Source organism: Halichoerus grypus, chromosome 2 (genome assembly GCF_964656455.1).
Source record: "Halichoerus grypus chromosome 2, mHalGry1.hap1.1, whole genome shotgun sequence".
NCBI lineage: Eukaryota > Metazoa > Chordata > Mammalia > Carnivora > Phocidae > Halichoerus > Halichoerus grypus.
In genome coordinates, this window is record NC_135713.1 from 59395888 (window position 1) to 59421533 (window position 25646).

Here is a 25646-nt window from a genome sequence, read left to right on the forward strand (position 1 = left end):
GATAATATATTTCTCACGGGTTATTTTAAGAAGTAAGTGAAATAATATGTGATGAGTACTTCATAAATCACAATTGTAATCCTGTATGCTATTATTAATTTGTATTAAGGAAAAGTTTTTATATATTGAGGGAGATACTATAAGAGAGACAGACTGAAGTTTGATTTAAAAGAAGGGAAGAATGCTGGAAATGCTAATTTGAATCTTACATATTGGTTACAGATTCCAGTAACTACTTTCTGTAATCACTTCTGTTATGTTTCATGTTTCTATAAGTAAATGCGACATTTAAGTATAGTCTAAATTGTATGATGGAGCTTAGGAAGTATCAGATAATCAATTTTGAACTCACTGCTTTTTCTTAAATATATAAGCATTAACAAAGAAAATGGTTTATTTTCTCCTTCCAAATAGCAAAAGGAATGCTGTAGCAACTGTAGCCCATCGTGTTAAAAGTCGTTTGGGTATCAGACTTCAGCTTTGTTTGCTGTTTGCTGTTGATAAACGGAAGTATAAATGGCATTAATAGTATAGTTTTGACCATATCACATTTTAGATTAGAGCTCAAGAACTACTCTTCATAAATTTATTCTTTTTTTTAAAGATTTTATTTATTTATTTGAGAGAGAGAGAATGAGAGACAGAGAGCATGAGAGGGAGGAGGGTCAGAGGGAGAAGCAGACTCCCTGCTGAGCAGGGAGCCCGATGCGGGACTCGATCCCGGGACTCCAGGATCATGACCTGAGCCGAAGGCAGTTGCCTAACCAACTGAGCCACCCAGGCGCCCTCATAAATTTATTCTCAACAGTTATCAATCAATAACTAATATTCAGAGGGAATGTACTATTGCTTATATAATAAGATTTCTGGTTATTTATTATTTCTGCCTTGGTTTCTTTTTAAAACACTGAGGATATGTGAACCAATGAAATTTCTGGTATATATAGAAATATTACTTTTGTATGAAGAATTTTTCTGTAATTGATTATTAACTCATTCTCAGAGAGTTTAGAATTTGAAGATTATCTTAGGGATTCTTGTTTTACAGGAGGAATCTGAGGAACAAGGAAGTTGTTAATTGCCTAATGTGAAATGGTACATGGTACAGGAGTTGATAGTCTTAGGATCCACCTATGATTTTATAATCTGTGTTCATATTGCCTCTGAAAGTATGATCAATTCTGGTTTTTAATTTTGGGATTGGTATAGTTAGAAAGAGCAGTGAATTGAAACAATCTAGAAACTTGGGTTCTGCCAATGGGTCTGACATTAACTCTTTGAGTAACATTAAGCAAGGCACTTATCCCAGTAGATTTTTAAAAGCTCGCTTAACTCTGTACTTGATGCTTCTTTAATCGTTATTTCCATTCCTTTTCTTAGTAAATTTTTGCTTTGCTATTTGCTAAGTCTGGTTAAATAAATTCATCTTGATCTTTTTAGGTTGATTATTCTAGACCTTCAGCAAAACACAGGAAAATAGCTACCTCATTTCGTGACAGTTCTCTCAAAGACATTTTAGTGCTAGCATGCTCTCTTCTAAAAGAGGTAAGTTATTTAATAATTCAGTATCCTACTTAGAGTATTTAGGAAATTTTAAGTTTCAAAATAATTTCAAATGAATCCCCCTTCTCTAACCCCCATTCTGCCTTTTAAAGAGTTATTGTGAACAATCTTAATTTAAGTACAGTAGATTTCCACAAGTCTGTAAGAGGTCCCAAAAAATTCACTTTTATTTACCAGAGATATAATAAAACAAAATCCAAAGGGAATTCAGTAACTCATCTTTAAGTAGTAGTTTCATTGCCTTCCTGCTACTACTATGGATTATTTATTACAGAAGCTAATTGAGACTTAGTTTCTTTATTTTAGTTGCCTGTATTTTAATGGGATGCAGATGAACAATGAAATGACAGTAAGTTTTCCTAATTCATCAATTATCAATATTTATTCATAGGTGAGCCAAGACAGTTAACTTTAATAATTTCTTTGGGAAACAATATTTTCCCATTTGCTAATTGGTGACCTATTGAACATTAGGGATAATACAATTAATAATTATATTGTGTTTGCTTGTAATATAGGGATTCCATCATGCTGTTCAAGCTTTTTAATTGGCGTAGTATAGCATTTCCTAAAGTATGTTCCACTAAGTACAGTTTCTAATTATTTCAGTTCTCTGGTATAGTTAGGAACAGGTTAACTGCCGCAGTAGGCCAAGTTAAAGCCAATAAAGACCCTCTATTATTTTTTAAATTTTCCTTTTGTATGGAAAATTTTAACATATGCAAAAGAAGGTAGAAGAGTATAATGAAGTCCCTTGGACCCATCAACCAGTTAAGCAATAACTACTCATGACCAGTCTCTTTTCGTCTCTGTACTTTTCAAACAACTCTTTCTTTTTGTGTTATTCTTAAAGCAGAATCCCAAACTTCATATCACTTCCTCTACAGATATTTCACAATGTGTCTTTAGGAGATAATAATCTATTCTGATTGTGTCAGAATGGACATTTTGTGGGGGGCGGAGGGGGTGTGTGGTCAGGATTGTTCTCTAGAAGTTTGTGAGTGTCCTCCTTCATTCAGACAGCTCTGACAACCTTTGTTAACTGAATATGGATTATTTACACATAAAGTTCCCCCACTTGAAGAATATTATATTTTCAGCTTGTTCTAAGCAGCCTTTGAGCTAATAAATCCAATAGATTTATACATTTGTGCTGAGTAAAATATTTGTCCTAAAGTTACTTTTTTTAACTTTAGAAGATGACCTATAATTTGCAGTTAAGTATCAAAGGTCTTATTCTCATTTTAGAAAATAAAATTTGAAAATAGCCTATTGTAGATTTTTGTTGATAGTGATTTTACAACTTTTTCTAATATATACAACAACATAACTTTGCAAACTTCCTAATTCTAATTTAGCATGGAAGAATAATTTAGTGAAGTGAAAATTTGTTTATTGACATATATCATAATGTTTTATTTGACTTTCAACTTTTTTCAGGTATTGGCCAAACCTTTAAATCTTCAGGATGAAGGTCAACAAAATCTAGTGATGCAGGTCTTGAAACTGGTCCTCAACTGCCTTAACTTTGACTTCATTGGCAGTTCAGCAGACGAATCTGCAGATGATCTTTGCACAGTGCAGATTCCAACAACCTGGAGAACAAGTAAGAAGAAAGTTTAGTGTGAGGGATGGTTAGAGTAAAAGGCACAGAATTAATATGGTTGTCATATGTGCAGTTACCTCTAGTTTTTGCTGGGTAATCAAGAAATTCAAAAAGATTTGTAACACGAGGTAGCTGCTGATACCTAGTATTGAAATCTGCTTTCCTTCATATCATGGGAGCTTCCATATTTTGATATTGGAAAATAGGAAATATAGCTCTAGAGTTAGGGGGAAAACAGGTTTGGGAGGGAAAATGAAGAGTTCTGTTTTTGAAAGTTTCAGATAAATGGAGTGGGAGAGGATATAACACTGACAGAAAACATACTTTTCAAAGTTAGAGAATGAATTAGAGTAACTGACTTAGCAGAGCAGAATTGCAACTTACTTTCTTACAGAGAGGGATACCAAGAAGAAAAGCAAGCTGATTTGCTCTCACACATTTCAGAAAGATGATGGCACTAGGGTATTCCTGCAGTCAGAGGTGAGGTAAGGAATAGGGCTGAAGGGGCTTGGTAAAAAAGTCTGTATTCTGCCCAAAGTCCCCAGGATCTTCTCTACCACCTGTGCAACTACCACCTGTGCCTTTTCTCTTCTCTTCCCTGTGTGCCCTTCCCTCTTACTTCCCAATACCAGACCTTTTTGTCCTCGAGAAATTAAACTGGATATTTAGGGATATCAGATATAGTAGGGAAATACCACAGATTTTGTGAAAACTTCTAATATAGAAATCAGAGATTAAAACAAACAAAAGGGACTTAGTATTCTTAGTATCATGATGAATACATGAGCCAACACATGCAATAAAAATTACACAGACTACACATACACACACACAGACACACACCCATACCTACACATGAGTGCATGTAAAAATGGGAAATATGAATAAGATTGATGGATTTTATCAGTGTGATTTCCTGATTGTGATATTGTACTGTAGTTTTGCAAGAATTTACCATTGGAGGAAACTAAGTAATGGGTGCATGGGGTCTCTTTGTATTATTTTTTGCAACTGCATATGCATGTATAATTATCTCAAAAAGCTTTTTTTTTTTTTAAAGGGAGAGTTTAGTAGAAACAGAGACAAAGTGAAAAGTAGAAGTAATCTTCAAAAAAGTATAGTTAATATCCCCAGGGAGATAAGAAAAGGTAACACATCCCTGAAACAAGAATAGGATATTGTTTTGTTTTTTAAGATTTATTTATTTGAGAGAGAGAGAACGAGCTCGTGGTGGGGAGGGGTAAAGGGAGAAGGAGAAGAGAAAATCTCAAGCAGAATCCCCACCAAGCGTGGAGCCCTACATGGGGCTCGATCTCATGACACTGAGATCATGATCTGAGCCAAAATCAAGTCAGATGCTTAATCAGCTGGGCCACACAGGTGTCCCAGAATAAGATATTGTTTTAAAAAAAAGTTCAGAGAGTGTTCCAAATATAAAAGACAGTTGCCAAATAAAACATTTAATAAAAGAGTTGGAAGGTAAAGTTAAGGAAATGTCCCAGAAAGTAGAATAAAAAAGCAAGAAGAGATTTGATAGGAGAAAAAAATACAAGAATATTAAAGCATGAAATTAGGAGAGCTGGCATCTGACTACTAGGAGTTTGAGAAAGAGGCTAGAAAAAAACAGAAGAAAATTTGCAAACAAATAACACTTTCTCAGCCCTGAGACATAAAATTTCAGATTGAAAGATCCCATCAAGTGCACATAGTAATGAATGAAAAAAATAAATACTAAGCTTCATAATCATAATCACTTCAGAGTAATAATGATAAGAGGAAGATCCTAAAATCTACCAGAAAGGAGAAGTAAGTCACCTGCAAAGGATTGGGGTCAAGAATGGTATTAGACTTCTCAGCATCAGTACTGGAAGCTAGAAGACAATGGAGTAGTATCCCCAAACTTCTGAAGGGTAATAATTTTCAAACTAGACTGAAATTATCAAGCATAAGGTAGAATTAAGACATTTTCAGTCATGCCCATCCTCCTGGAATTTATCCCTTTATGTGCTTGCTCTCAGAAAGTTACTTGATACAAAAACCATGGAAGATAAGGGGTTTGTGAAAAGGAAGGTTCAACACAAAATGGCAGTGAACAGACACATAAAAAGAAATCATTATATAACAAATTTAGGAACAATCAGTCCCAAGTTGAAGGCTTTAGGAGGTGGGAGGGAGAAATGGAAATTATAGGTTATTTGACGCTATTGATCATATGGAAAATGGTATAAAGAACATTTTACAAATCTGTCAGAGCTTTTGGAAAGAATTAGTGACAGATAGACAACTAAACACAGAAAAGATGCTATGATTAGATTCAGAGTGTTAGAAATGTAGTATGATCATATTGTCCTCCTTGGCTCAGCTGTTAACATTACTTACATAGCCATAATAAATGTAAACACTTAGAATTGATTTAATCTCAAATTGTTAAAATAGTGGATGGATTTTGAGAGAGGACAGATTGTGGTATGTACTAAAGCCTCATGTAGTATATCAGAAATTCATTTGATGTTTAAGGTAAAACAAATAAAGAAATAGTCATATAGCATGTTATTTGGAAATATGTATGTAAGTGTAGATAAGAGTTGAAAGGTACTTGGAATGGGGTAGGGTACAGCTGTTTTTTATTATACACATTTTAATAGTGTTTACTTTTTGATACTGTTTGAATTTTTAAATGCTCATAGTACTTTAATACAAATGAAAATGGTAAGATTCTCTCAGTAAGAACTGTAGATGCTACATAGAAATAAGGAACATTTTAGCTAATTAGTTTCTATCTGTATTATTTCATCTTTCAAAGGAAGGTAGCTAGGAATTAAAAAGGAATTAAGCCTAACTGATGAGAGTGGCCACATGCAGAGGTCTTGGAGTTCTTGTTTGTATGATAATGAATGTCTTACTGATTACATTAAGATCACTGATTGGAAGTAATGGTATTGGAAAATATTTTTTTTTTCCAGTTTTCCTGGAACCAGAAACATTGGATCTTTTCTTCAGTTTATATCATTCACTTCCACCACTACTATCTCAGTTAGTAAGTAAAAATCATTCATTATTTCATTAAAAAGTACCTGCAATCTTTATCTAAGGGTGGTATATATTTATTGTAAAAAGTCCAATTTATAATCTTGATTGGATTTACCTCTCACAAGAAATTCTTTCTTACATCTCCTGGGATTTATGTTACTTAAGCTATTTGTCAGATTCTATTTATAGTCACCAGTGGATTCCATTTCATGGGTGAACCCAGAACCTTTAGCTGTTGATTTAGCTCTTGCCCAGAGCCAGGAAAACCTGTTAACCTCTAAGTGCACCTTCCTTTCCACACAGTCCCCATCCCTTCTTCTGGGTCTCAGTCCAGTAGTTGTCCACACCATCTGTTACCTTCCCTTTTCCTACCCTGTTTCTAACTCTTCCTCAACCCTCCATGCCCTAGGCTTGCCAGGCAGCTCCCATCAGTATCTCTGAGAAACAAAGGGGATCTGCTCATTTGATTTTGTGTTCATCACTCCAGTTGTTCATTTATTTTTTGAATTAAATTCTTTTGTGTGCTTTAAAAATCTTTAAACTCTTTGGTTATATAGTAACTTTGAGAATGTGAACCCCATCTTTGTGGAACCTAAAACAGAGACCAGGTGAGATTGGAAAAAAAAAAAAAGAAAAAGTTGTCAGTTTAATATCTAAGCTTCTAAAAGTAAAGTTGGAGAATTCTGATATTGCCATTTCCTGAAAAAAGATGTTCCAGATTTAAAGTACATTAGAGTGGTGTGTTTGTTTAGATATGTTATTGCCTAGAAGGGAGGAATAGATTTACAAAAATACTCTCTCCCCTTCTTTTTTTTTAAAAACATGTCTGCTCTCTAATCTAGGGATTTAAGGTGGTGGTTTTATTTTTTTTTAAGATTTTTATTTATTTATTTGACAGAGACAGAGATAGTGAGAGCAGGAACACAAGCAGGGGGAGTGGGAGGGGGGGAAGCAGACTCCCTGCCGAGAAGGGAGCCCGATGTGGGACTCGATCCCAGGACCCTGGGATCATGACCTGAGCCGAAGGCAGCCGCTTAACTGACTGAGCCACCCAGGCGCCCCAAGGTGGTTTTAAACTGGGTTTCACAGGATACTCATGCTTCCAGGTGGTGCCAGAGTTTTAGCCTTCTGTCTTTTAACCAGAATAGTTTTATTTTTAGTTATTTAAAAACCATGGTTTCATGTACAGTTATGTTTTGCAATAAAACAAGCTACTGGCGCTTAAAAAATTAAGTGGAAAATAACTGCTTTAAGAGAAAGTAACTAACATTTATTGGGCCTGCCCTATTATATGGTGCTTATCTCCCTTCATCCTCAAAGTGGCCCTGCAAGGTAAGTATTATTGTCCTCTCTATGTTGACAAGGAAACAGACCCAGACTGGCTAAAATGAATTTCATTAGGGCAGCAAACTAAATAATGAAGCTGAGATTCAAACCCAGATGTTTTTGGCCCTCAAACCCTGGATATTTTTAATACACTGGTAGTTCCCAAACCTTCAACACATCAGAATTGCCTAAGGAATTGTTTGTTCGTTTTTTTTTTTTTTTCCCCAATAGTAAGGACTGTGGCAAACTGGAGAACATCTAAAAGGCCATCCTCTGATTCTTGTCACTGTTCTCACCTTTGCTAAGAAAGCCAGACATTATGTAATATATCTTAATTAAAATATTTAAATATTAACAGCCAATTCTAATTTTTTTTACAAAGCGGGCAAACAAACATATGTGGACCAAAACAAAACCTATGCGGGCCCGTTTGGCCTGAAAAGCTGCCAATTGTAGGCCTCTCACTTAATGATCAGACAGACTTCAATGGTTTTCACTAGTAGAATTAAGAACCCAAGTAGTGAAATTGTCTGGTAAAGTATTAACTTTTAGAAGATAACTAGACCATTTTTGTAGAATATCTAATGTTTCTAGCAGCATTCTCCAAATTGTGCCTTAACTTATTCATGGATGGTATGGATAAGATGTACTATCACCACATAAATTTGGGATATGCTGGATTAAGTAAAGTTATACCAAGTTACACTAAAGTTTTCCCACTTGCAGGGTATCACCGTACATAATGTACAGTATTTCTCAAACATATTCTACCACAAAACCATCTTTTATTTTTTGTAGAACACGTTGGTTCATGAACAGAGCTGGGCAACAGAAGCAATTGGGAGCCTTTTGAGTGTATGCATGTCTAGGTTGCTTTGGCATATTAAATATATGAAAATATATTAGAAGAGAATATACACGAATAGAAATTTTAGTGGTGGGGTTAAAGAGGGATGGGTGGTGTTGGTGATTGATGATGTGTAGCTTTCATTATTTCTGGATTCTATAATACTTTTCTATCATTAAAATTAAAAAAAATTTTTTTTATGTAAAGACAGTGTTCCTTACATGTGGCCATAGTTACTTTTAAAATTGAAATGAATTTTGTTGTTCCTATTTTTAGGCACTTTCATGTTTAGTTCAGTTTGCTTCTACAAGAAGGTCCTTATTTAGCAGTCCTGAACGTGCCAAGTACCTTGGTAATTTAATTAAGGGAGTAAAAAGGATACTTGAAAACCCTCAGGTATTTATGAAGTAATTTAATTAATACTTAGTATGTAGAAATACAGTTTTTCTGCTGAAAGGTGTAATAAACTCGTGACTTGATTATGATTCTGGAAGGAAATATGAAGTATCATATCCATCTTCCTTAGATCTCATTTGTAGTAGAAATGGACAGTTTTTAAAAATAGATGCTTTCCTGACAGACTTCTATGTTCTTCCTTTTTTATTTTTTTCCATTCTTTTAGGTGAGTAAGAACAGAAGGTATATATCTTACGATGCTTCTGCTTTATACCATTGTGTACTGCATTTCTTTGCTTGTACTTCTTAAATTACTAATTACTTCAGAGTCATAGCTACCTTCTGAACTAGAAGACTTAATATAAATCTGAATGTTAATATTGGATTAAGTGGCTTTGAATTATGAGATAATGTCTTTTTGCCCTCTTGTGGACAAATAAGAGTTTGTAGATTTAAAAATCTATACATTAACTTGCAAAGCTTCAATAGCAATATTCATTTCAGAGAATTGCAAAGCCATTATTAGTGATTTTGGCTGCCTAGATAAAATTTTTTGTTTTACTTTTTATTTTGTTTTTGGTTTAAAATATATGTAATAATGAAAGTACAGATTTTAAGAGGTTAAATGGTTTAAGGAGATGTATCTGTCTCTTAGTTATTACTAACTTTTGAGGGACATATAATATCTGTACATAAAGAAAATGTGCTTGCTTAATAAGGAGCAATTGATTTTGTAGGTCATTCTCAGGAGTATTTTAGTATTTTGTGTGTTATGCTTTTATTTTATCTTTTCAATGTTAGCACAATCATGAAATATACATGTTTTGTTGATAAATGGGATTTTACTAATATACTTTAAAATATTTAGTTGTTTAAGTCACTGTCATCAATCAGTATGTGGAAAATAATATGCTGATGTCAAATAATCGTCTTAATTGGTTTTCCAACATCCTCACGTTCATGTTTCGTGTCTGTAAAAGTTAGTTTGAATATTCTATTATTTTAGAATTACAAACATATTAAAAGACCTATGAGTATGAAGGATCTTTTTGTAATTTGTCCTTAATAATTAGACACTATTTTATATTTTCATGGTGTTCATGTGAATGAAATTTCTTAGAAACTTTTTCGGTATTAAACAGATACTTTTGAATTCTCTTTCATGCCATCTACAATGCACAGTGTTCAAACTTTTGTAAAGAAAGCACTTGTGCCCAGTCTTCAAGGAGCTCTCATAGACAACTAGGGGCCTCTTTCTTGGTCTTTCCTTTTAAACCTTTCCTTCCTCAAGTTTACCTCTATGTCTTGTAGTACTTCTTTTAAACTTTCTGTCCTACATTGCATTAATTTATTTGAATGACTCTACTTAGGGACCAGGAGTTTCTTGAGGGCACAAAGTCTGTAGGTGCTCAATAAATATTTGTTGAATTAAAAGAAATTTCTATTTGTGTGCACAGATACCATCTTAACTTCAGTTCAGTTGGTATCACTCTTTTCCAGGGCTTCAAGAACCCATTCTGAATTTTCATCTTAAATATTTCTCAAGTTTTCTGTTGACTTCTGTTTAAGCTGCAGTGCATGCACACACGTGTGCACACACACACCCACGCATACATACACACACGCAAATTTTTTGTGTAATACAGTGGGTTCCCAAACATAACTTAGTCATCACAGTGCAAAGCGTCTTCTACATCCTCTACTTTGAATTTCTTATTATGAATCATTGATGACAGCATTAAATCCAGCAGGAATCATTTGTTTTCTTTCATTAATAATCTACCCAGTTGATACAGAGTACCAGTGAAAACTGGAAAACTTAATAAAATACTCTTGGAATTTTATTGATAGGTCATTAGCTTGGTTTGTTTTTAAGTATTTTTTTAAAAGCCTTTCTTTTTGTCTTATAATTTAGGGTTTGTCTGATCCAGGTAATTATCATGAATTTTGCCGATTTTTGGCTCGTTTAAAGACAAATTATCAGCTGGGAGAATTAGTTATGGTGAAGGAATATCCTGAAGTTATCAGATTGATTGCTAACTTTACCATTACTAGCCTACAGGTAAATAAAAGTATATAATTGATGTTAAACAGTAGATAATTTTAAAACAATTTCTTGATAAGATTTGGTGGGGATTTTTAATATTTGTTACTGTACTTTGCTGAAAATACTTATTCCAGGGTTTTAGGTAAAATTTCATTGGAACATATTTTATAATAAAAATTTAGAGACTATCTGAATATCTAATAATTGAAGAATGAATTGAGAAGCTATAATAAAATCTTTGTGAAGAAATAAAGACTTTTTACAGATTTTTTTTTGAAAAATTCTTTTTATAAGTTTGGGGGGAGGTTTTAAAACCACATTTTCTACATGATATCAACTCTGAAAAATATTCATGGAAAGAAGATTAGAAGGAAGTACACTAACATTTTAACATTACAATAATGAGAGATTGTTGGTTTCTTCTTTATGCCTTTTTGCATTTACAAAATTTGCTATGTTAAATGTTCATTGGCTATATAATTAGAATAAAATTAATTTTAAAGCCTGTGTTTAGTAATTTGTAAAAAAAAACTTTTTAGTGATTTTGTTTTTGTAATTCTTATTCTAGGAAGATATGTCATTTTAAATAACGTTTGCTTTATTTCTTTGTAGCATTGGGAATTTGCTCCCAACAGTATTCATTATTTATTAACTCTGTGGCAAAGGATGGTAGCATCAGTGCCTTTTGTGAAATCAACTGAACCCCACTTACTAGACACTTATGCACCAGAAATCACGAAGGCCTTTATCACTTCTCGGTTGGAATCTGTTGCCATAGTTGTGAGGTATTGAAAACTAAATGTTTCTGTTGTGTTTTTATCTTTTGCATCTTGGAATTTAAAACATTTGAGGTATAATTTACCTAGTGTAAAATCACCCTTTTTAGTGAACAGGTCTGTGACTTCTGATAAGGGCATACAGTTGTAGAACTACCCTTACAGTTAGGATAGAGAATAGTTCAATCAACCCAGAAAATTCTTTTGTGTTCCTTGTAGTCAGCCCTTTCCCCACCCTCAGCCTCTGGCAATTACTGATTTTTTGTTTTCCTGTAGTTTTTGCCTTTTCGGAATGTTGTCTAGATGAAATCATATGGTATGTAGTCCAGCTTCTTTCACTTAGCATAATGCATTTGAGATTCCTCCATGTTGCGTCAGGAGTTCTTAAAATTTATTGCTGAATAATATTTCATTTTATGGATGTATCACAGTTTATTTATCCGTTCACCTGTTGATGGACATTTGGGTTGTTTCTGTTTTTGTCAATTATGAATAAAACAGCTGTAAACATTCCTGAACAGATTTTTATAGGAAGATAAGTTTTTATTTCTCTTGGGTAGATAGCTTAGGTGGGAGATTTCTGGGTTGAATGGTAAGTGTATGTTTTACTTTAAGAGAAACTGCCAAACTATTTTTCAAAGTGGCTGTATCATTTTGCATTCCCACTAGCAATGTATGAGAGATCCAATTGCTCTTTATCCTCATCAGTACTTGATATTGTCAGTTTAATTTTAGTCATTCTAATAGGTGTGTGGTGGTACCTCATTTTGGATTTAATTTGCATTCCCTTGATGACCAGTAATGTTGAGCATCATTTTACATGCTTGTTTACCATTTGTATTGTTTGGCAAAGTGCCTGTTAAATTTGTTGCCCCCTCTTTTTTAATTGGGTTGTTTATTGAGATTTGAAAGGTCTATATATTCTGGTCACAAGTCTTTTTATTGTATGTGTTTTGTAATATTATCTCTCCGTCCATAGCTTGCCTTTTCATTTCCCTGACAGTCTTTTTCAAAGAGCAGAAGTTTTAGAGTTTAATGAAGTCTGATTTATTCTTTATTTTTTCTTCTAGAAGTTTTATAGGTTTAGAATTTACATTTACTTCTCTGATCCATTTTGAGTTAATTTTTGTATATGATATGAGTTAAGGCTTGAAGTTGGTTTTTTATTTTTTGTTTTTGCTTTTTTGGTTTTTTATGGCTGACCAAATATTCCAACACCATTTGTTGAAAAGACTAAGTTCTCTCCATTGCATTGCCTTTATACTCTTCAAAAATTAATTGACCACATACATGTGCTTTCTGGGTGCTCTTTTCATTAATCTATGTGTTTATCCTTCTACCAGTACCTTGTCTTGAATACTGTAGCTTTAATAGCTTTGAAATCAGGTAGTGTGAGTCTTTTGCCTTGGTTTTCCCTTTTCACAATTGTTTTAGCTCTTTTACTTCCTTTGCTTTTGCATGTAAATTTTGGATTCATTTTTGTCAGTTTCTACCAAAAAATCCTGCTGGAATTTTGACTGGGATTGTTTTAAATTTGTAGATTAATTTTTGGGGGGAAGAAGTGACATCTCAGCAGATCAAGTCTTTAGTCAGTAAGCATGTTTATCTTTTAATTTATTTAGTTCTTTGGTGATTTCTTTCCTCACTGTTGTATGGTATTCAGCCTTCAGATTTTATGTATGTTTATTAGATTTAATTAATTAGATTTTTCTGGTGCCTTTGGAAGGTGCAGTTTTTTAAATGTCAATTTCCAGTTGTTCATGGCTAGTATATAGTGATACAGTTGAATTTTGTGTATTGACCCTGTATGCTAGGACCTTGGTAAACTCATCTGTAAGAGGTAGTAGCTTTTTTTGTGTGTGGTTTCTTTGGGACTTTTGTGTATATAATCATGTTGTCTTCAAATACAGAATTTTCATTTATGTTTTATTTCTTACCTTCCAATCTGTTTGTCTTTTGTTTCTTTATCCATGATAGGATTTTTATTTAACATAAAATGTATTTGTGGTGAATAAAAGCGTATCATATTCTAATGTTGTTGTGCACACTTGTTCTTCTATATTTGCAGAGATAATTTAGATGATCCACTGGATGATACTGCCACTGTGTTCCAGCAGCTGGAGCAGTTGTGCACGGTCAGCAGATGTGAATATGAAAAGACGTGCACTCTTCTTGTACAGTTGTTTGACCAAAATGCTCAGAATTACCAAAAGCTTCTACATTCACCTTCTGGGATAACTGTGGATAAGGCAATTCAGGAAGGTCAGTACATTTTATATAAATCTATATATGGTATTATGTTGAATCTTAGGTAGTTTCGTTAGTCACTTTAATAATTTTGCTGCTAATTGTTTTTATGTATTCCCCCAAATCCTCGTCCTCTAATAAGCCATTAATTTTATTAACCTTCTGGGTATTTTGGTTGCTTGATAGTCAATTTTCAGTTCTCCTTCCAGTTCTCTGGAATCAGTTTCAAGAAAAGCCGATAATGGTATTTGAGTACAGTTCATTAACTTGTAACTGTCTTTTAACTAATCATGTTTCCTTCTTTGCTATAGTTGACTGTTCAGAGCCCAGTTTTATCCAATAAAAAATTGTAGAAGACCTCATTATGGTTTTGCATTTGTGTATTAGCCTTCACCATGGCTTTGGTTTATTCTTATATTTTAATTCCTCAATTTCCTCATTATTTTTCTTTAATCGTTTATTGAAGGAGGATTTATTTATTGCTGTATGTCCCTTTAAATCCTTTCAGGAACATAGCAGGGAATAAAATTAAGTAAATACATTTTTCACATTTTAAAAAAATGAAATGAGTATGAGAATGGAAGTGGCTTTATATATTTCTAATAGGAGACACTTTAATTATAGTTCCAGAATGGTTTTTTTTTTTCTTTTATGTTTCTTCCTTTGATAGTTTTGGAAAGGGAATGGTAGAGGATGAGAGTCACACTCTCAATGATTTCCTATCTAAACTCTTTTTAAAAACAATTGTTTAGTAGTTAACCTTATCTACTTCAAATGTTTTCTCTTATTAAGATTTCATTATTTATAAATTAAATTGAGACACAGTATTTTTTGCAGCCTTTAATCTTTTCATGATTGATTTCTTCTTTCAGTAGAGTTTTGAAAATTATTAAACATTAAATACATACAAAAGGTTATTTACATATATTGAAACATAGTGACTAGCAATAACAGCACCATCACACAAGCTTAAAGAATAGGTCAGTATAGGTATCTGTGTTGTTCCCATTGTTCTCTGTCCAAATCTATCCTTCCTACCAGCAGAAAATACTTGTAAACTTGAATTTTGTGTTTATCAGTTGGTGCCTTTTATTATTCATAGTATTACTGCATATATATATATATATATATATATATGCGCAATTATTCCTCTACAACTTGCTTTATTATTTTTTTTTCTTTCAGTATTGCACTTATGGGAGTGTGTGTTGATGCTGTGGCTATAGTCCCTTCATTTGCATTGCCACTGTTCTCTATCGTTTGAATATACCAAATTTATTTATGCATTTTTTTGTCAGTAGATATTTGTGTTTTTTCTGTTTTTTTGCTAATAAAGTGAGTGCTGCTGTAAAGATTGTTATGTATACCTATTACATAGTTTCAGTAGATGATGCCAAAGCAGTTTACAGAGTGATTTACTACTTTACATCCCACCCACCCTGATCTAGGTTGCCAACAGCTCATAATGTTAGACTTGAATTTTTACTCTTGAGGTAATATATCTCATGAGTATTTTAGTTTTTATTCCCATAATTATTAATGAAGTTTAGTGTTGTCTTATGTTTGTTGACTATTGTGTCATTATCAGTGATATATATATATATACATTTTGTTCATTTTCTCCTCACCATTTGGATTATTAGTTTTTCTCTTTACTGATTGAGTTCTTTATGTATTTTTGACATTAATCCTTTAGTTACTTGAATTGTAAATATTGTCCCCAAGTTTGTGATCTGTCTTTGCATATCACTTTAATGTGTCTATTCTCTTAGTTACTTTTCGTACCAAACTTTATTTGAATTAATTCACCTAATCTGTTTGAAGAGGTAATGTATGCACATCGTCTAGAAAAAGGAAATTAAAATGTCTTCTGTTTCAATTCTGTGATCTGTCCTCTTGTTCTTCATGCTAAGTAGCAATTCTTACTAGTTTTGCGTATATTTTCAAAGCTTCTGTATGCAGGGCGCCTGGGTGGCTCAGTTGGTTAAGCGACTGCCTTCGGCTCAGGTCATGATCCTGGAGTCCCAGGATCGAGTCCCGCATCGGGCTCCCTGCTCAGCGGGGAGTCTGCTTCTCCCTCTGGCCCTCCCCCTCTCATGTGCTCTCTCTCTCTCTCTCAAATAAATAAATAAAATCTTTAAAAAAAAAAAAAGTTTCTGTATGCATATACAAACAATTATGAACTTATAAATTCTTATCCCCCTTTATTTACTTTGGATGTGGCATACCACCCTTAATGTTCTGTTCCTGACTTTTTTTCTTCATTTAACAATGTATTTTATAGCTATTTTCAAATCAGTATACAGAGAATTCTTATATTTTTATAGATGCATAATATTTTATTTTTTGAATGTATCATACTGTATCATAATTTATTTAACCATTCCGTCCACCACTGAAAGTCATTTGAGTGGTCATCATCAGCTATTAAAATTAATTCCATATAGATTAACGACATACATAAGTCTTTTTACATGTCTGCAAGTATATATATAAGATAAATTTCCAGAGTGGAATTACTGTTGGGGAAAGGATAAACTTTTATAGATACTGCCAAATTATTCTTGGTCAGGATTATGTCAACTTACCTGTCCATCAGCTCTTTGGGAGTGTTTCCATATTGCCTTCACAGGATAATTTACCAGCCTTTTGAATTCTTAGCAATTCTGTAGGTGAAAAATGGTTTTTCAGTATAATTTAACATTCTCATATCAGTGCAATTAGGCATTGCTTAAATTTATTTAAGAGCTATTTAGTCATCTCGTTCTGTAATGACCTGTTCATTTCTTGGCTCTTTTTATTGGGTTGTTGGTCCTTTTCTCATTGATTTTTTTTTTTTTTTTAAAGAGCTCTTTGTATTTTAGAAAAATGAGCTCCTTGTCTCTGAGAGAGTTGCAAATATCTTTTTATTTTTTTTTTAGTATATAGTTTGATGAATTAAGTTATTCACAGCCATGTAACTATCACCACATTCAAGATAGAGAACACTTCCTTCACTCCAAATAATTTCCTCATGCTCTTTGATCCCTTTCCCTGTCTCTTGACCCAGGAACCATGGTTTCTGTCACTGTAGTTTGTCTCTTTTAGATTTCTTTATAAATGGAATCATACAATAAGTAGTCTTTTGTGTTTGACTTTGCATGGCATAATGTTTTTGACATTCAAATATATCATGTGTATTAATATTTTGTCCCTTTTTATTGCTGCATAGTATTCCATAGTATGACTTTACCATATTTTATCTAGTCACTGTGTGATGGACATTTGAATTCCACTTTCAGTTTTGGGGCTATTATGAATTATGGTGCTATGAACATTTGCAGACAAGTCTTTGTATCTACTTAAATTTTTAATTCTCCTGGGTAAATACCTAAGATTGCTGGGTCATATGAGAAATGTATGTTTAATATTATAGGATACTGCTATACTGTTTTACAAAGTGTAGCATTTTTCATTCTCATTAGCAATGTATGAGAGTTTCATTTGCTCCACATCTGCATCATGATTTGATATTGTCTTCTTAACTTTAGCCATTCTACTGGGTATCTAATAATAGTGTCTCATTGTGGTTTTAATTTGCATTTCCCTGATAATGGTGGTGTGCTTTTTGCCCATTCATATATCTTCTTTTGTGAAATGTTTGTTCACATATTTGCCCATTTTTAAATTGGGTTGTTTGTTCTTTTATACGTATTCTTATTGGAATTTTAAGAGTGTTTTGTATATTCTATATATAATCTCTCTTTCCAATATATCTTTGCAAGTATTTTCTCCCTGCCTGTGGTGTATCTTCTTAACTATTTTTCAAAGAGCAAAAGTTTTAAATTTTGATGACCTGCCTTTTCAAGTTTTTCTTTCTGGCTTGTGCTTTTTGTATTTAAGAAATCTGCCACCCAAGTCACAGAGATGATATTCTATGTTTTCTTCTAGAAGTTTAATAGTTTTTAGCTATTATGTTTAAGTCGGAACCACTTAGGGTTAATTTTTGTGAATAGTGTGAGTTAACAGTAAGGCCCCCTCCTCACCCCATACAGTTATATAGTAGTTCCAGCACCATTTGCTGAAACAATATCTTTTTCCCTGTTGATTTATTGTAACACCTTTGTCAAAATCAATTGATTATAAAAGGCTGAGGTTTATTACCGGACTGTATTCTGTACCATTGATCTATATGTCCTTCCTTATGTTAGTGTTATACTGTCTTGGTTACTGTAACTTTGTAAGTCTTGAAATCAGGTAATCTAAGTACTCCCATCTCATTCTTCTTTCTCAAGACGGTTTTGTCTGTTCCAAGTCTTTAGCCTTTCTGTATTAATTTTAGCATCAGCTTGTTAATTTCTTTAAAAAAAATCTCACTAGAATTTTGATTGGGGTTGCCTCAATCTATGCATCCATTTGGGCAATCTTAACAATATTGAGTCTTCCAGTTCATGGACATGGTATATTGTTCCACTAATATAGTTGTCCCTTAATTTTCTTTGCAATGTTTTATTGCTTTCAGTGCACAGGTATTAAAAATGTTTCACTAAATTTATTACTGTATATTTTTGATGGTATTGTAAATTTTATAATTATTCTTTGCTACTCTATAAAATCAGAATTGATTTTTATCTTTGTGTCCTATGATTTTGCTAAATTTACTTATTCTAATAGCTTTTTTGTGGATTCTTTTGGATTGTTACATATGACATGTCATCTGCAAATAAAGACAGTTTAATGTCTTGTCTTCATGCTTTTTATTTCTTTTTCTTGCCTTATTCCACTGGTAGGACCTTCGGTACAATGTTGAATAAAAGTGGTGAGAGTGGATAGTCTGGCCTTGTTTCTGTTTGTACATATAAAGCATTGAGCCTTTCACCATTGATGTAGGATGTTATCTGTAGGTTTTTTAAAGGATGTTCATAATAAATTTGAGGAAATTCCCTTCTATTCCTCCGGCTGTTTATAATGAATGCGGCATTTTTGTTTTAATGCTTTTTATCCACGTATTCAAATGACCTATTTTTTCTCTTTTTTTTTACTAATATAGTGAATTACATTGATTGATTTTTCTGTGTTAAACTAGCTTTACATTCTCAGGATAAATCCTACTTGGTTATGATATAGTTTTCATTTATATAGGGTTAGATTCAGTTTGCAAAAAAAAATTTTTACTTTATGTTGATGTTCATGAAGGATATTTGTCTGTAGTTTTATTTTCTTGTGATGCCTTTGCCTGGTTTTGGTAACAGGGTAGTACTGGCCTCATAAAATGAGTCAGGAAGTGATTCCTCTTCTTTCTTTATCTTCTGAAAGAGTTTGTGGAGAATGAGTATTATTTCTTTCTTAAAAGTTTTATAGAATTCACTGGCAAAGTCAGTGGGCCTAGAAGGTTTAGAATTACAAATTTGATTTCTTCAATTGATATAGGACTATTCAAATTTTCTGTTTCTCCTGGGCTTAAATTTAGTCATTTGTATCTTTCAACGAATTTGTCCTAGTTTTAAATTTTTTGGAATAAAGTTATTTCTAATATTCTGTTGTTATTCTTTTACTGTCTATAGGATCTGAAATGATGTTCCTTTCGTTCTTTTTTTTTTTTTTTAACTGAAGCATACTTGACATAGAACATTATTAGTTTCAGGTATCCAACATAATGATTTGATATTTGTATATATTGCAAAATGCTCACCACAGTTAAGTCTAGTTAACATCTATCATCATACATAGTTATAAAATTATTTTCTTCTTGTGATGAGAACTTTAAAATATCTACCCACTTAGCAGTTTTCAAATATGCAGTACAGTATTAACTATAGTCACCATGCTGTATAGTCTATCCCCATGACTTAGTTTTCGACTGGAAGTTTTTAACTTTTGACCCTGTTCACCCATTTTACCCACCCACCCCTCATTCTTTTTTTGTTTTGTTTTTTAAGATTTTATTTATTTGACAATGAGAGACACAGCGAGAGAGGGAACACAAGCAGGGGGAGTGGGAGAGGGAGAAGCAGGCTTCCTGCTGAGCAGAGAGCCCAAAGCGGGGCTGGATCCCAGGACCCTGGGATCATGACCTGAGCTGAAGGCAGACGTTTAATGACTGAGCCACCCAGGCGCCCCTCCTCATTCTGGACATTGACAGTTGTTGCCTTTTTTTTCTTTTCCCCTCATTGACCCCAATTAGATATTTATCAATTTTGTTAATCTTTTCAAAGAACCAACTTTTAGTTTTATTGATTTTCTTTATTGTTTGTTCATTTTTTTATTTCATAAGTTATTTTAGCTTTATTATTTTCTGCCTTATACTATTGATTTTATTTCATCTTTTTCCTGCCTAATTTTAGATAGAGATTCCACATCTTTGAGTTTTAGATTTTTTGTATTTTTCTAGTAGAAACATTTAAAGTTATGAATTTCATTGTTAAGTATTGTTGTAGCTGCATTTCATGAATTTTGATATTTTTATAATCACTTAGTTAAAAATGTTTTCTAATCTGTATTTCTTTGTTAATTTATGGAATTTGAAGCATGTGTTTTTTATTTCCAAGTATTTGGGGTTTTCTTAGAAGTTTTCTTATTGTTGCTGATTTCTAATTCTACATTGTTCAAAGATTATCTTATAGGATTTCATAAAAAGCTTCAGCAAAGATTATCTTATAGGATTTCAAACTTAAAATTTATTGAGACTTGTTTTATGGTATGTCCTGGTAAACATACCATGTACACTTGAAAAGAATATGTATTTTACCATTTGGGAATAGCAGTTTATAAGTAGAAATTAAGTCAAGATGGTTTTAATAGTGTTGTTCATGTATTCTTTGTCTTTACTGATTTTGTGTTTTGTTTTGATCTATTTCTATTATTTATAGGGAGAGCTGTTATAATCTCTAAATAGAATTGTGGATTTGTCTTAGCTACTTTTAATTGTCAATTTTTGCTTCATATAGATATCTATAATTGTTTTGTCTTTCCTATTAAAATCTTTCATCTTGAAATCAGTCTTATCTGATATTACTGAAGTCAGTGCCTTCTTATGCTCTCTGTTTACAAAGTATATCCTTATCCATGCATTTACTTCCAGTCTGTCTGTGTCTTAATATTTAAAGTACATCACTCTTAGTATATAGTTCTTTTTTTAAAAAACCTATTCTGACCATCCTGTCCTTTAATTGGAATATTTAGTCCATTAACTGAATGAGGTGGAGGAGGACTACAAACTCAATACCTTGTGAACCTATTTCCTTAGAATAAGGTTCTTCATATCACACTGATGTCTGTATTAAGGCCACAAACCATGTGAGGTCTGACTTGAGGGTTTTTTCCTCCTCTCTACCTAATGTTAAAGTCAAGTCAGACAAGTTTCTCTGTTGTCTTTCTCTGCCAAGGGCAGGTTTTTTTCCCCCTCCAGTTCATTTTTTTCAGTAAGGGTGTAACTGTGTCTCAGCTTTTGTTGGGCTCCTCACATTGGACATGCTCTGGCTTTGTCCTTTGTCCATCAAGGAGAAACTCGGGTTCTCTAGTTTTTTCCATGCTTATGTCTCTAGATTTTAGCCCTCACATCATTTTGGCCTTTGAGGATTTATTTTACTTTCTTATTAGCTCAGTAGTACATTTGGTGTCTTTGTGCACCTTAAGTGCAGATGCACCATAGTAGAGTGCACAGATTGGTGTGTAGAGTACAGGCTGGATTTTCATCCCTCCTTGTCTTTTCCGTTAGGTATCTTTTTGTAGCTATGTGATTGCCCTGTAAGCCTGTGTTGTAGTATTTTTGAAAGGTTTTTTTTTTTTGTCTAATGACTCAATGGCATCCCATATAGTCTTTTAAGATTTGTTTTCCTCATTAACTCAATTATGTTATGGCCAGCTGCCTGTAAAATTACATTTTTCTTTTTGGTTTATATCCCAATAGTGTTTGCTTCTTTTTAATAGTAAAGAATCAGTAGTAGCTTTCACTTCTTTGTGGTCAGCTTGATGCTCTGAAAGGCTTTTCAGATGCAAAACAGTCATCTCCTGGATAAACTTTTTAATGCATTGCTGGGCTTGAAATAAGTACATGAAATTTTTGAGGTTCCTTCTCCTCCCCTCTGCTACTCTCCACTCCTCTGTCCACCAGCCCCCTCCCACCTCTTCTGACTATTTCTCCCTCAAAAAAATGAACTTTAACCAGAATGGGACTAGCCAGCAGCAAACAAAGGCAAAAGGCAGTTTTGCGTTCAAAGGCGAATTATCAATATCAGTGATTAAATTGGTGGCAAGGCCTTAGGCCTGTAGCAAGGTATGTGTACTAAACTTAGATTTATATATTAAGTTGGACCCTTGAAAGGGGATAAAGTGGTGCCAAAATGGTAGAGCCCCTTGGCTTCCAGCAAAAAAGTAAATTAAAGCCTTCTCTGATGAATAGCAAGCATAATTTAGGGCCTTGAGAATCCTGCAGATTCACATCACCAAATGAGTGCTCATAATTTTAAAAATAACAAGTACACAAATAATGAAACAAAATGTCATCAGTGAGCACTAACAGAAACAATAAATTACCTATTTGACTTAGACCTTCCCAAGGACTTAAGATACTGGAACTGGATGGGAATATAAAATAATTATGTATGAAATGTTTAAAGAAATGAAAAATAGAGTAACAAAATAGCAAACAAGAGTATGACAAATGACTAAGGCAGATTGAAGAAGACTCAGGTAAAACTTTTAATATTGAAAAAAAAAAAAAAACTTTTAATATTGAAGAAAAACTTTTGTGATCTAAAATTTAGTGGATGTGTAAAACAGTAAATTAGACCTAGCTAAGAAAAGAATTAGCAAATTGGCAGTTAGGTTTGAAGAAATTTTTAAGAATGTAGAGAAACAAGGAAGTGAGAATATTAAAAAAGAAGTTAAAGGATGGGATGAAACATCAGGGTGTCAAATCAATCCCAGGAAAACAGAATAGAGAAGATGGAACAGAGGCAATAATGAAGATCATCTATTTGAGAATTTTTTTGGAATTAATGGAAGACATGAGTCCATTGATACAGCAAGCCCCAACATATACCAGTCAAAAAAAAAATTTTTTTTAGGCATACTGTGTAGTCCCAGAGACAGATTATCTCCAAAGCAGCTTGAGAAGTATAAAATAGACTGATAAACTTACTTCTCAACAGTAAAAATGTAAGCCAGAGGATGGTAGAATATTATTTTTTAAAAATTGAGCCAAAATAACAGCAATCCTATGATTATATGTCAGCAAAAGTACCTTTCAAGAACAAGGACAAACAAAAGACATTTTCAGACAAAACCAGAATGTTTTCTACCAATAGATCTTTGCTGAGGTTCTTCGTTGAAAGTTTTCATTAACAGAATGAAAAGGTAACCTACCCAATGGGAGAAGATACTTGCAAACATATATATCTGATGAAAGGTTAATATCCAAAATATGTAAAGAACTCATACAACTCAGCAACTACAGATGCATCAAAAGGTGCTCAACATCACTAGTCATCAGGGAAATGGAAATCAAAACCACAATGAAAGCACCTCACACCTGTTAGAATGACTTTTATCTGAAAGACAAGAGAAAACAAGTGTTGGCAAAGATGTAGAGAAAAGGGAAGCCTCATTCACTGTTGGTGGGAATGTAAATTGATGTAGCCACTATGGAAAACAGTATGGAAGTTCCTCATAAAATTAAAGATAGTGCTACCATAATATCCAGCAATTCTGCCTCTCTGTATTTATTCAGAGAAAACAAAAACACTAACTTGAAAAGATATCTACACCCCCATGTTCATTGCAGCTTTATTTACAATAGCAAGACATGGGAGCAATCTAAATGTCCATTGATGGATGAATGGAGAAAGTGTGTGTGTGTGTGTGTGTGTGTGTGTGTGTGTGTGTGTGTGTGTGTGTGAAATGGAATATTATTCAGCCATGAAAGAGAATGAAATCTTGCTATTTGTGACAACAAAGATGGATCCTTGGGACATTATGCTAAGTGAAGTAAGTCAGACAAAGAAAGACTAATACCGTATGATCTCACTTATATGTAGAATCTGAAAGTAAAACGTAACAAAAAACTGAACCCATAAATATAGAGAACAGATTCGTGGTTGCCAGAGGAGGGGAGTGGGGGCTGGGCAAAGTGGGTAAATGTGGTCAAAAGGTATAAGCTTCCACTTATAAAATAAATAAGTCATGGGGATGTAATGTACAGCGTGGTGACTATAGTTAATAGTACTGTATTATATATTTGAAAGTTGTTGAGGGAATAAATGTTAAAAGACCTTATCATAAAAAAAGTTGGTGACTATGGGAGGTGATAAATGTTAACTGGACTTAATGTGGTGATCATTTCCTAATATATACGAATATCAAATCATTATATTTTACACTTGAAACTAATATAATGTTATAATGGGAATTGCATGTCAGTTTTAAAAAGTTGAACAAGTATTTGCATATAAAGCAAGTCTCAACAAATTTCAGTCACATATCATCAGAGTGTCCACATTCTTACCAATTTGCAATTAAACTAAAACTAAATTGCAAAAATAATTATAAATGAACCCATACACTTGAGTATTTTAGAAACATAAGGCACATGAGATACCATTTTACTCCCAGTAGGTTGGCAAAAATAAGAAATCTTATAGGAGAATGTAGATCAAAGGGAATTCTTACACACTTGTGGTAGGAATATAAAGTAAATCAATTAGAAATGGGATGGAAGTCAGTTTGGTGTTATTTTGCAAAGTGGAACATTTGAATCCCTGCTGGCCTGGCACTTGCAGTCTTGGGAATGTCCTCTAGAAAATCTCTTCTCCACAGGTGCTGTGAGACTGAAAGACTGAATGTTCATAGTCTACTTGTTAAAGGCACAAAGTGGAAACAGCTCAAATACCCATATGCATATGTATAATGTGCTTATACAATACAGTATTCTATAACAAAAATGAATGAAGTACAGGTATACTTATGATGAATGTCAGAGATACGATAGCTAGTGAAGTAACGCAATTTTCAGGAAACTGTATGTAGTATGAAACACTTAAAGCCCCAAAACAAATGAGACTAAAAATATATTATTTAAGAGTATATGCATAAGTGATAAAATGAAAAAAAATTTTCAGAGAATAGTAAGTGCCAAATACAGGATCATGGTTACCTCTAGGGTGGCAGGTAAGGGGATATGTTTGAGGAGGGGTAGCGTTGGTTCTTAAGTTGGATAGGGGATTAAAGGTGTTTGTTTCATTGCACTTCATATCCATTACACATGGCTTCTTATATATCAAATATTACATTGCAATGTAAAAAGTAAAAAGATTCAGTTATAAAATAATACCTGTTTTCCTACAAAAGGGTACTAAATGGAAGTATAGCTGTTCTGAGATACACAAATGGAATTAACTTCAATGTAATAATTTATTGATATTTAAATAGGTCTATTGAATGAATTAAGTAAGACCTGATTCTTGATTAATATAAATTCAAGGAGTTTTTATGGTTGCATTTACTATGTAGTTTTAATAACATTTCAGTCTCTAATGCCCAATATATAGAAAATTTTCAACATTTGTTTCCTTTTTTTTTTTTTTGTCATTGGGAAGGAATCTGCCTTTTAAAGATATCTGTGTTCTACTTAAAAATGATTGTTTTATATTACAAAAAGTGCCTAATGTGGCTCTCGTTTATACCACCATATGTAGCAGTATTCAGTTTCTTTTGTGCAGACTAAACACTTCAGTTAGTGTTGAACAAAGAAAATTATATGCTCTCGTTATGTGTGCTTTAATTTAGATGCTTAATGGCTTTTAATGTTACAAAATAAGTTTATTATTATAT

General features: G+C 33.1%; 1 protein-coding gene across 4 annotated transcripts in view; it reads left to right on the forward strand.

Annotated features, from left to right (window-relative positions):
* The window catches only part of RANBP17 (RAN binding protein 17), a 321688-nt gene that overhangs the window by 23542 nt on the left and 272500 nt on the right, over positions 1–25646 (forward strand). For 3 of the 4 annotated variants that reach the window (XM_078066864.1, XM_078066861.1, XM_078066862.1), the window contains 7 exons: positions 1441–1545; positions 3004–3169; positions 6133–6206; positions 8649–8768; positions 10684–10830; positions 11428–11600; positions 13660–13853. In XM_078066864.1, coding sequence (XP_077922990.1) covers positions 1441–1545; positions 3004–3169; positions 6133–6206; positions 8649–8768; positions 10684–10830; positions 11428–11600; positions 13660–13853 — 979 coding nt within the window. The remainder of the gene's footprint in view (positions 1–1440; positions 1546–3003; positions 3170–6132; positions 6207–8648; positions 8769–10683; positions 10831–11427; positions 11601–13659; positions 13854–25646) is intronic. The other variant, XM_078066863.1, reaches the window with a different exon arrangement.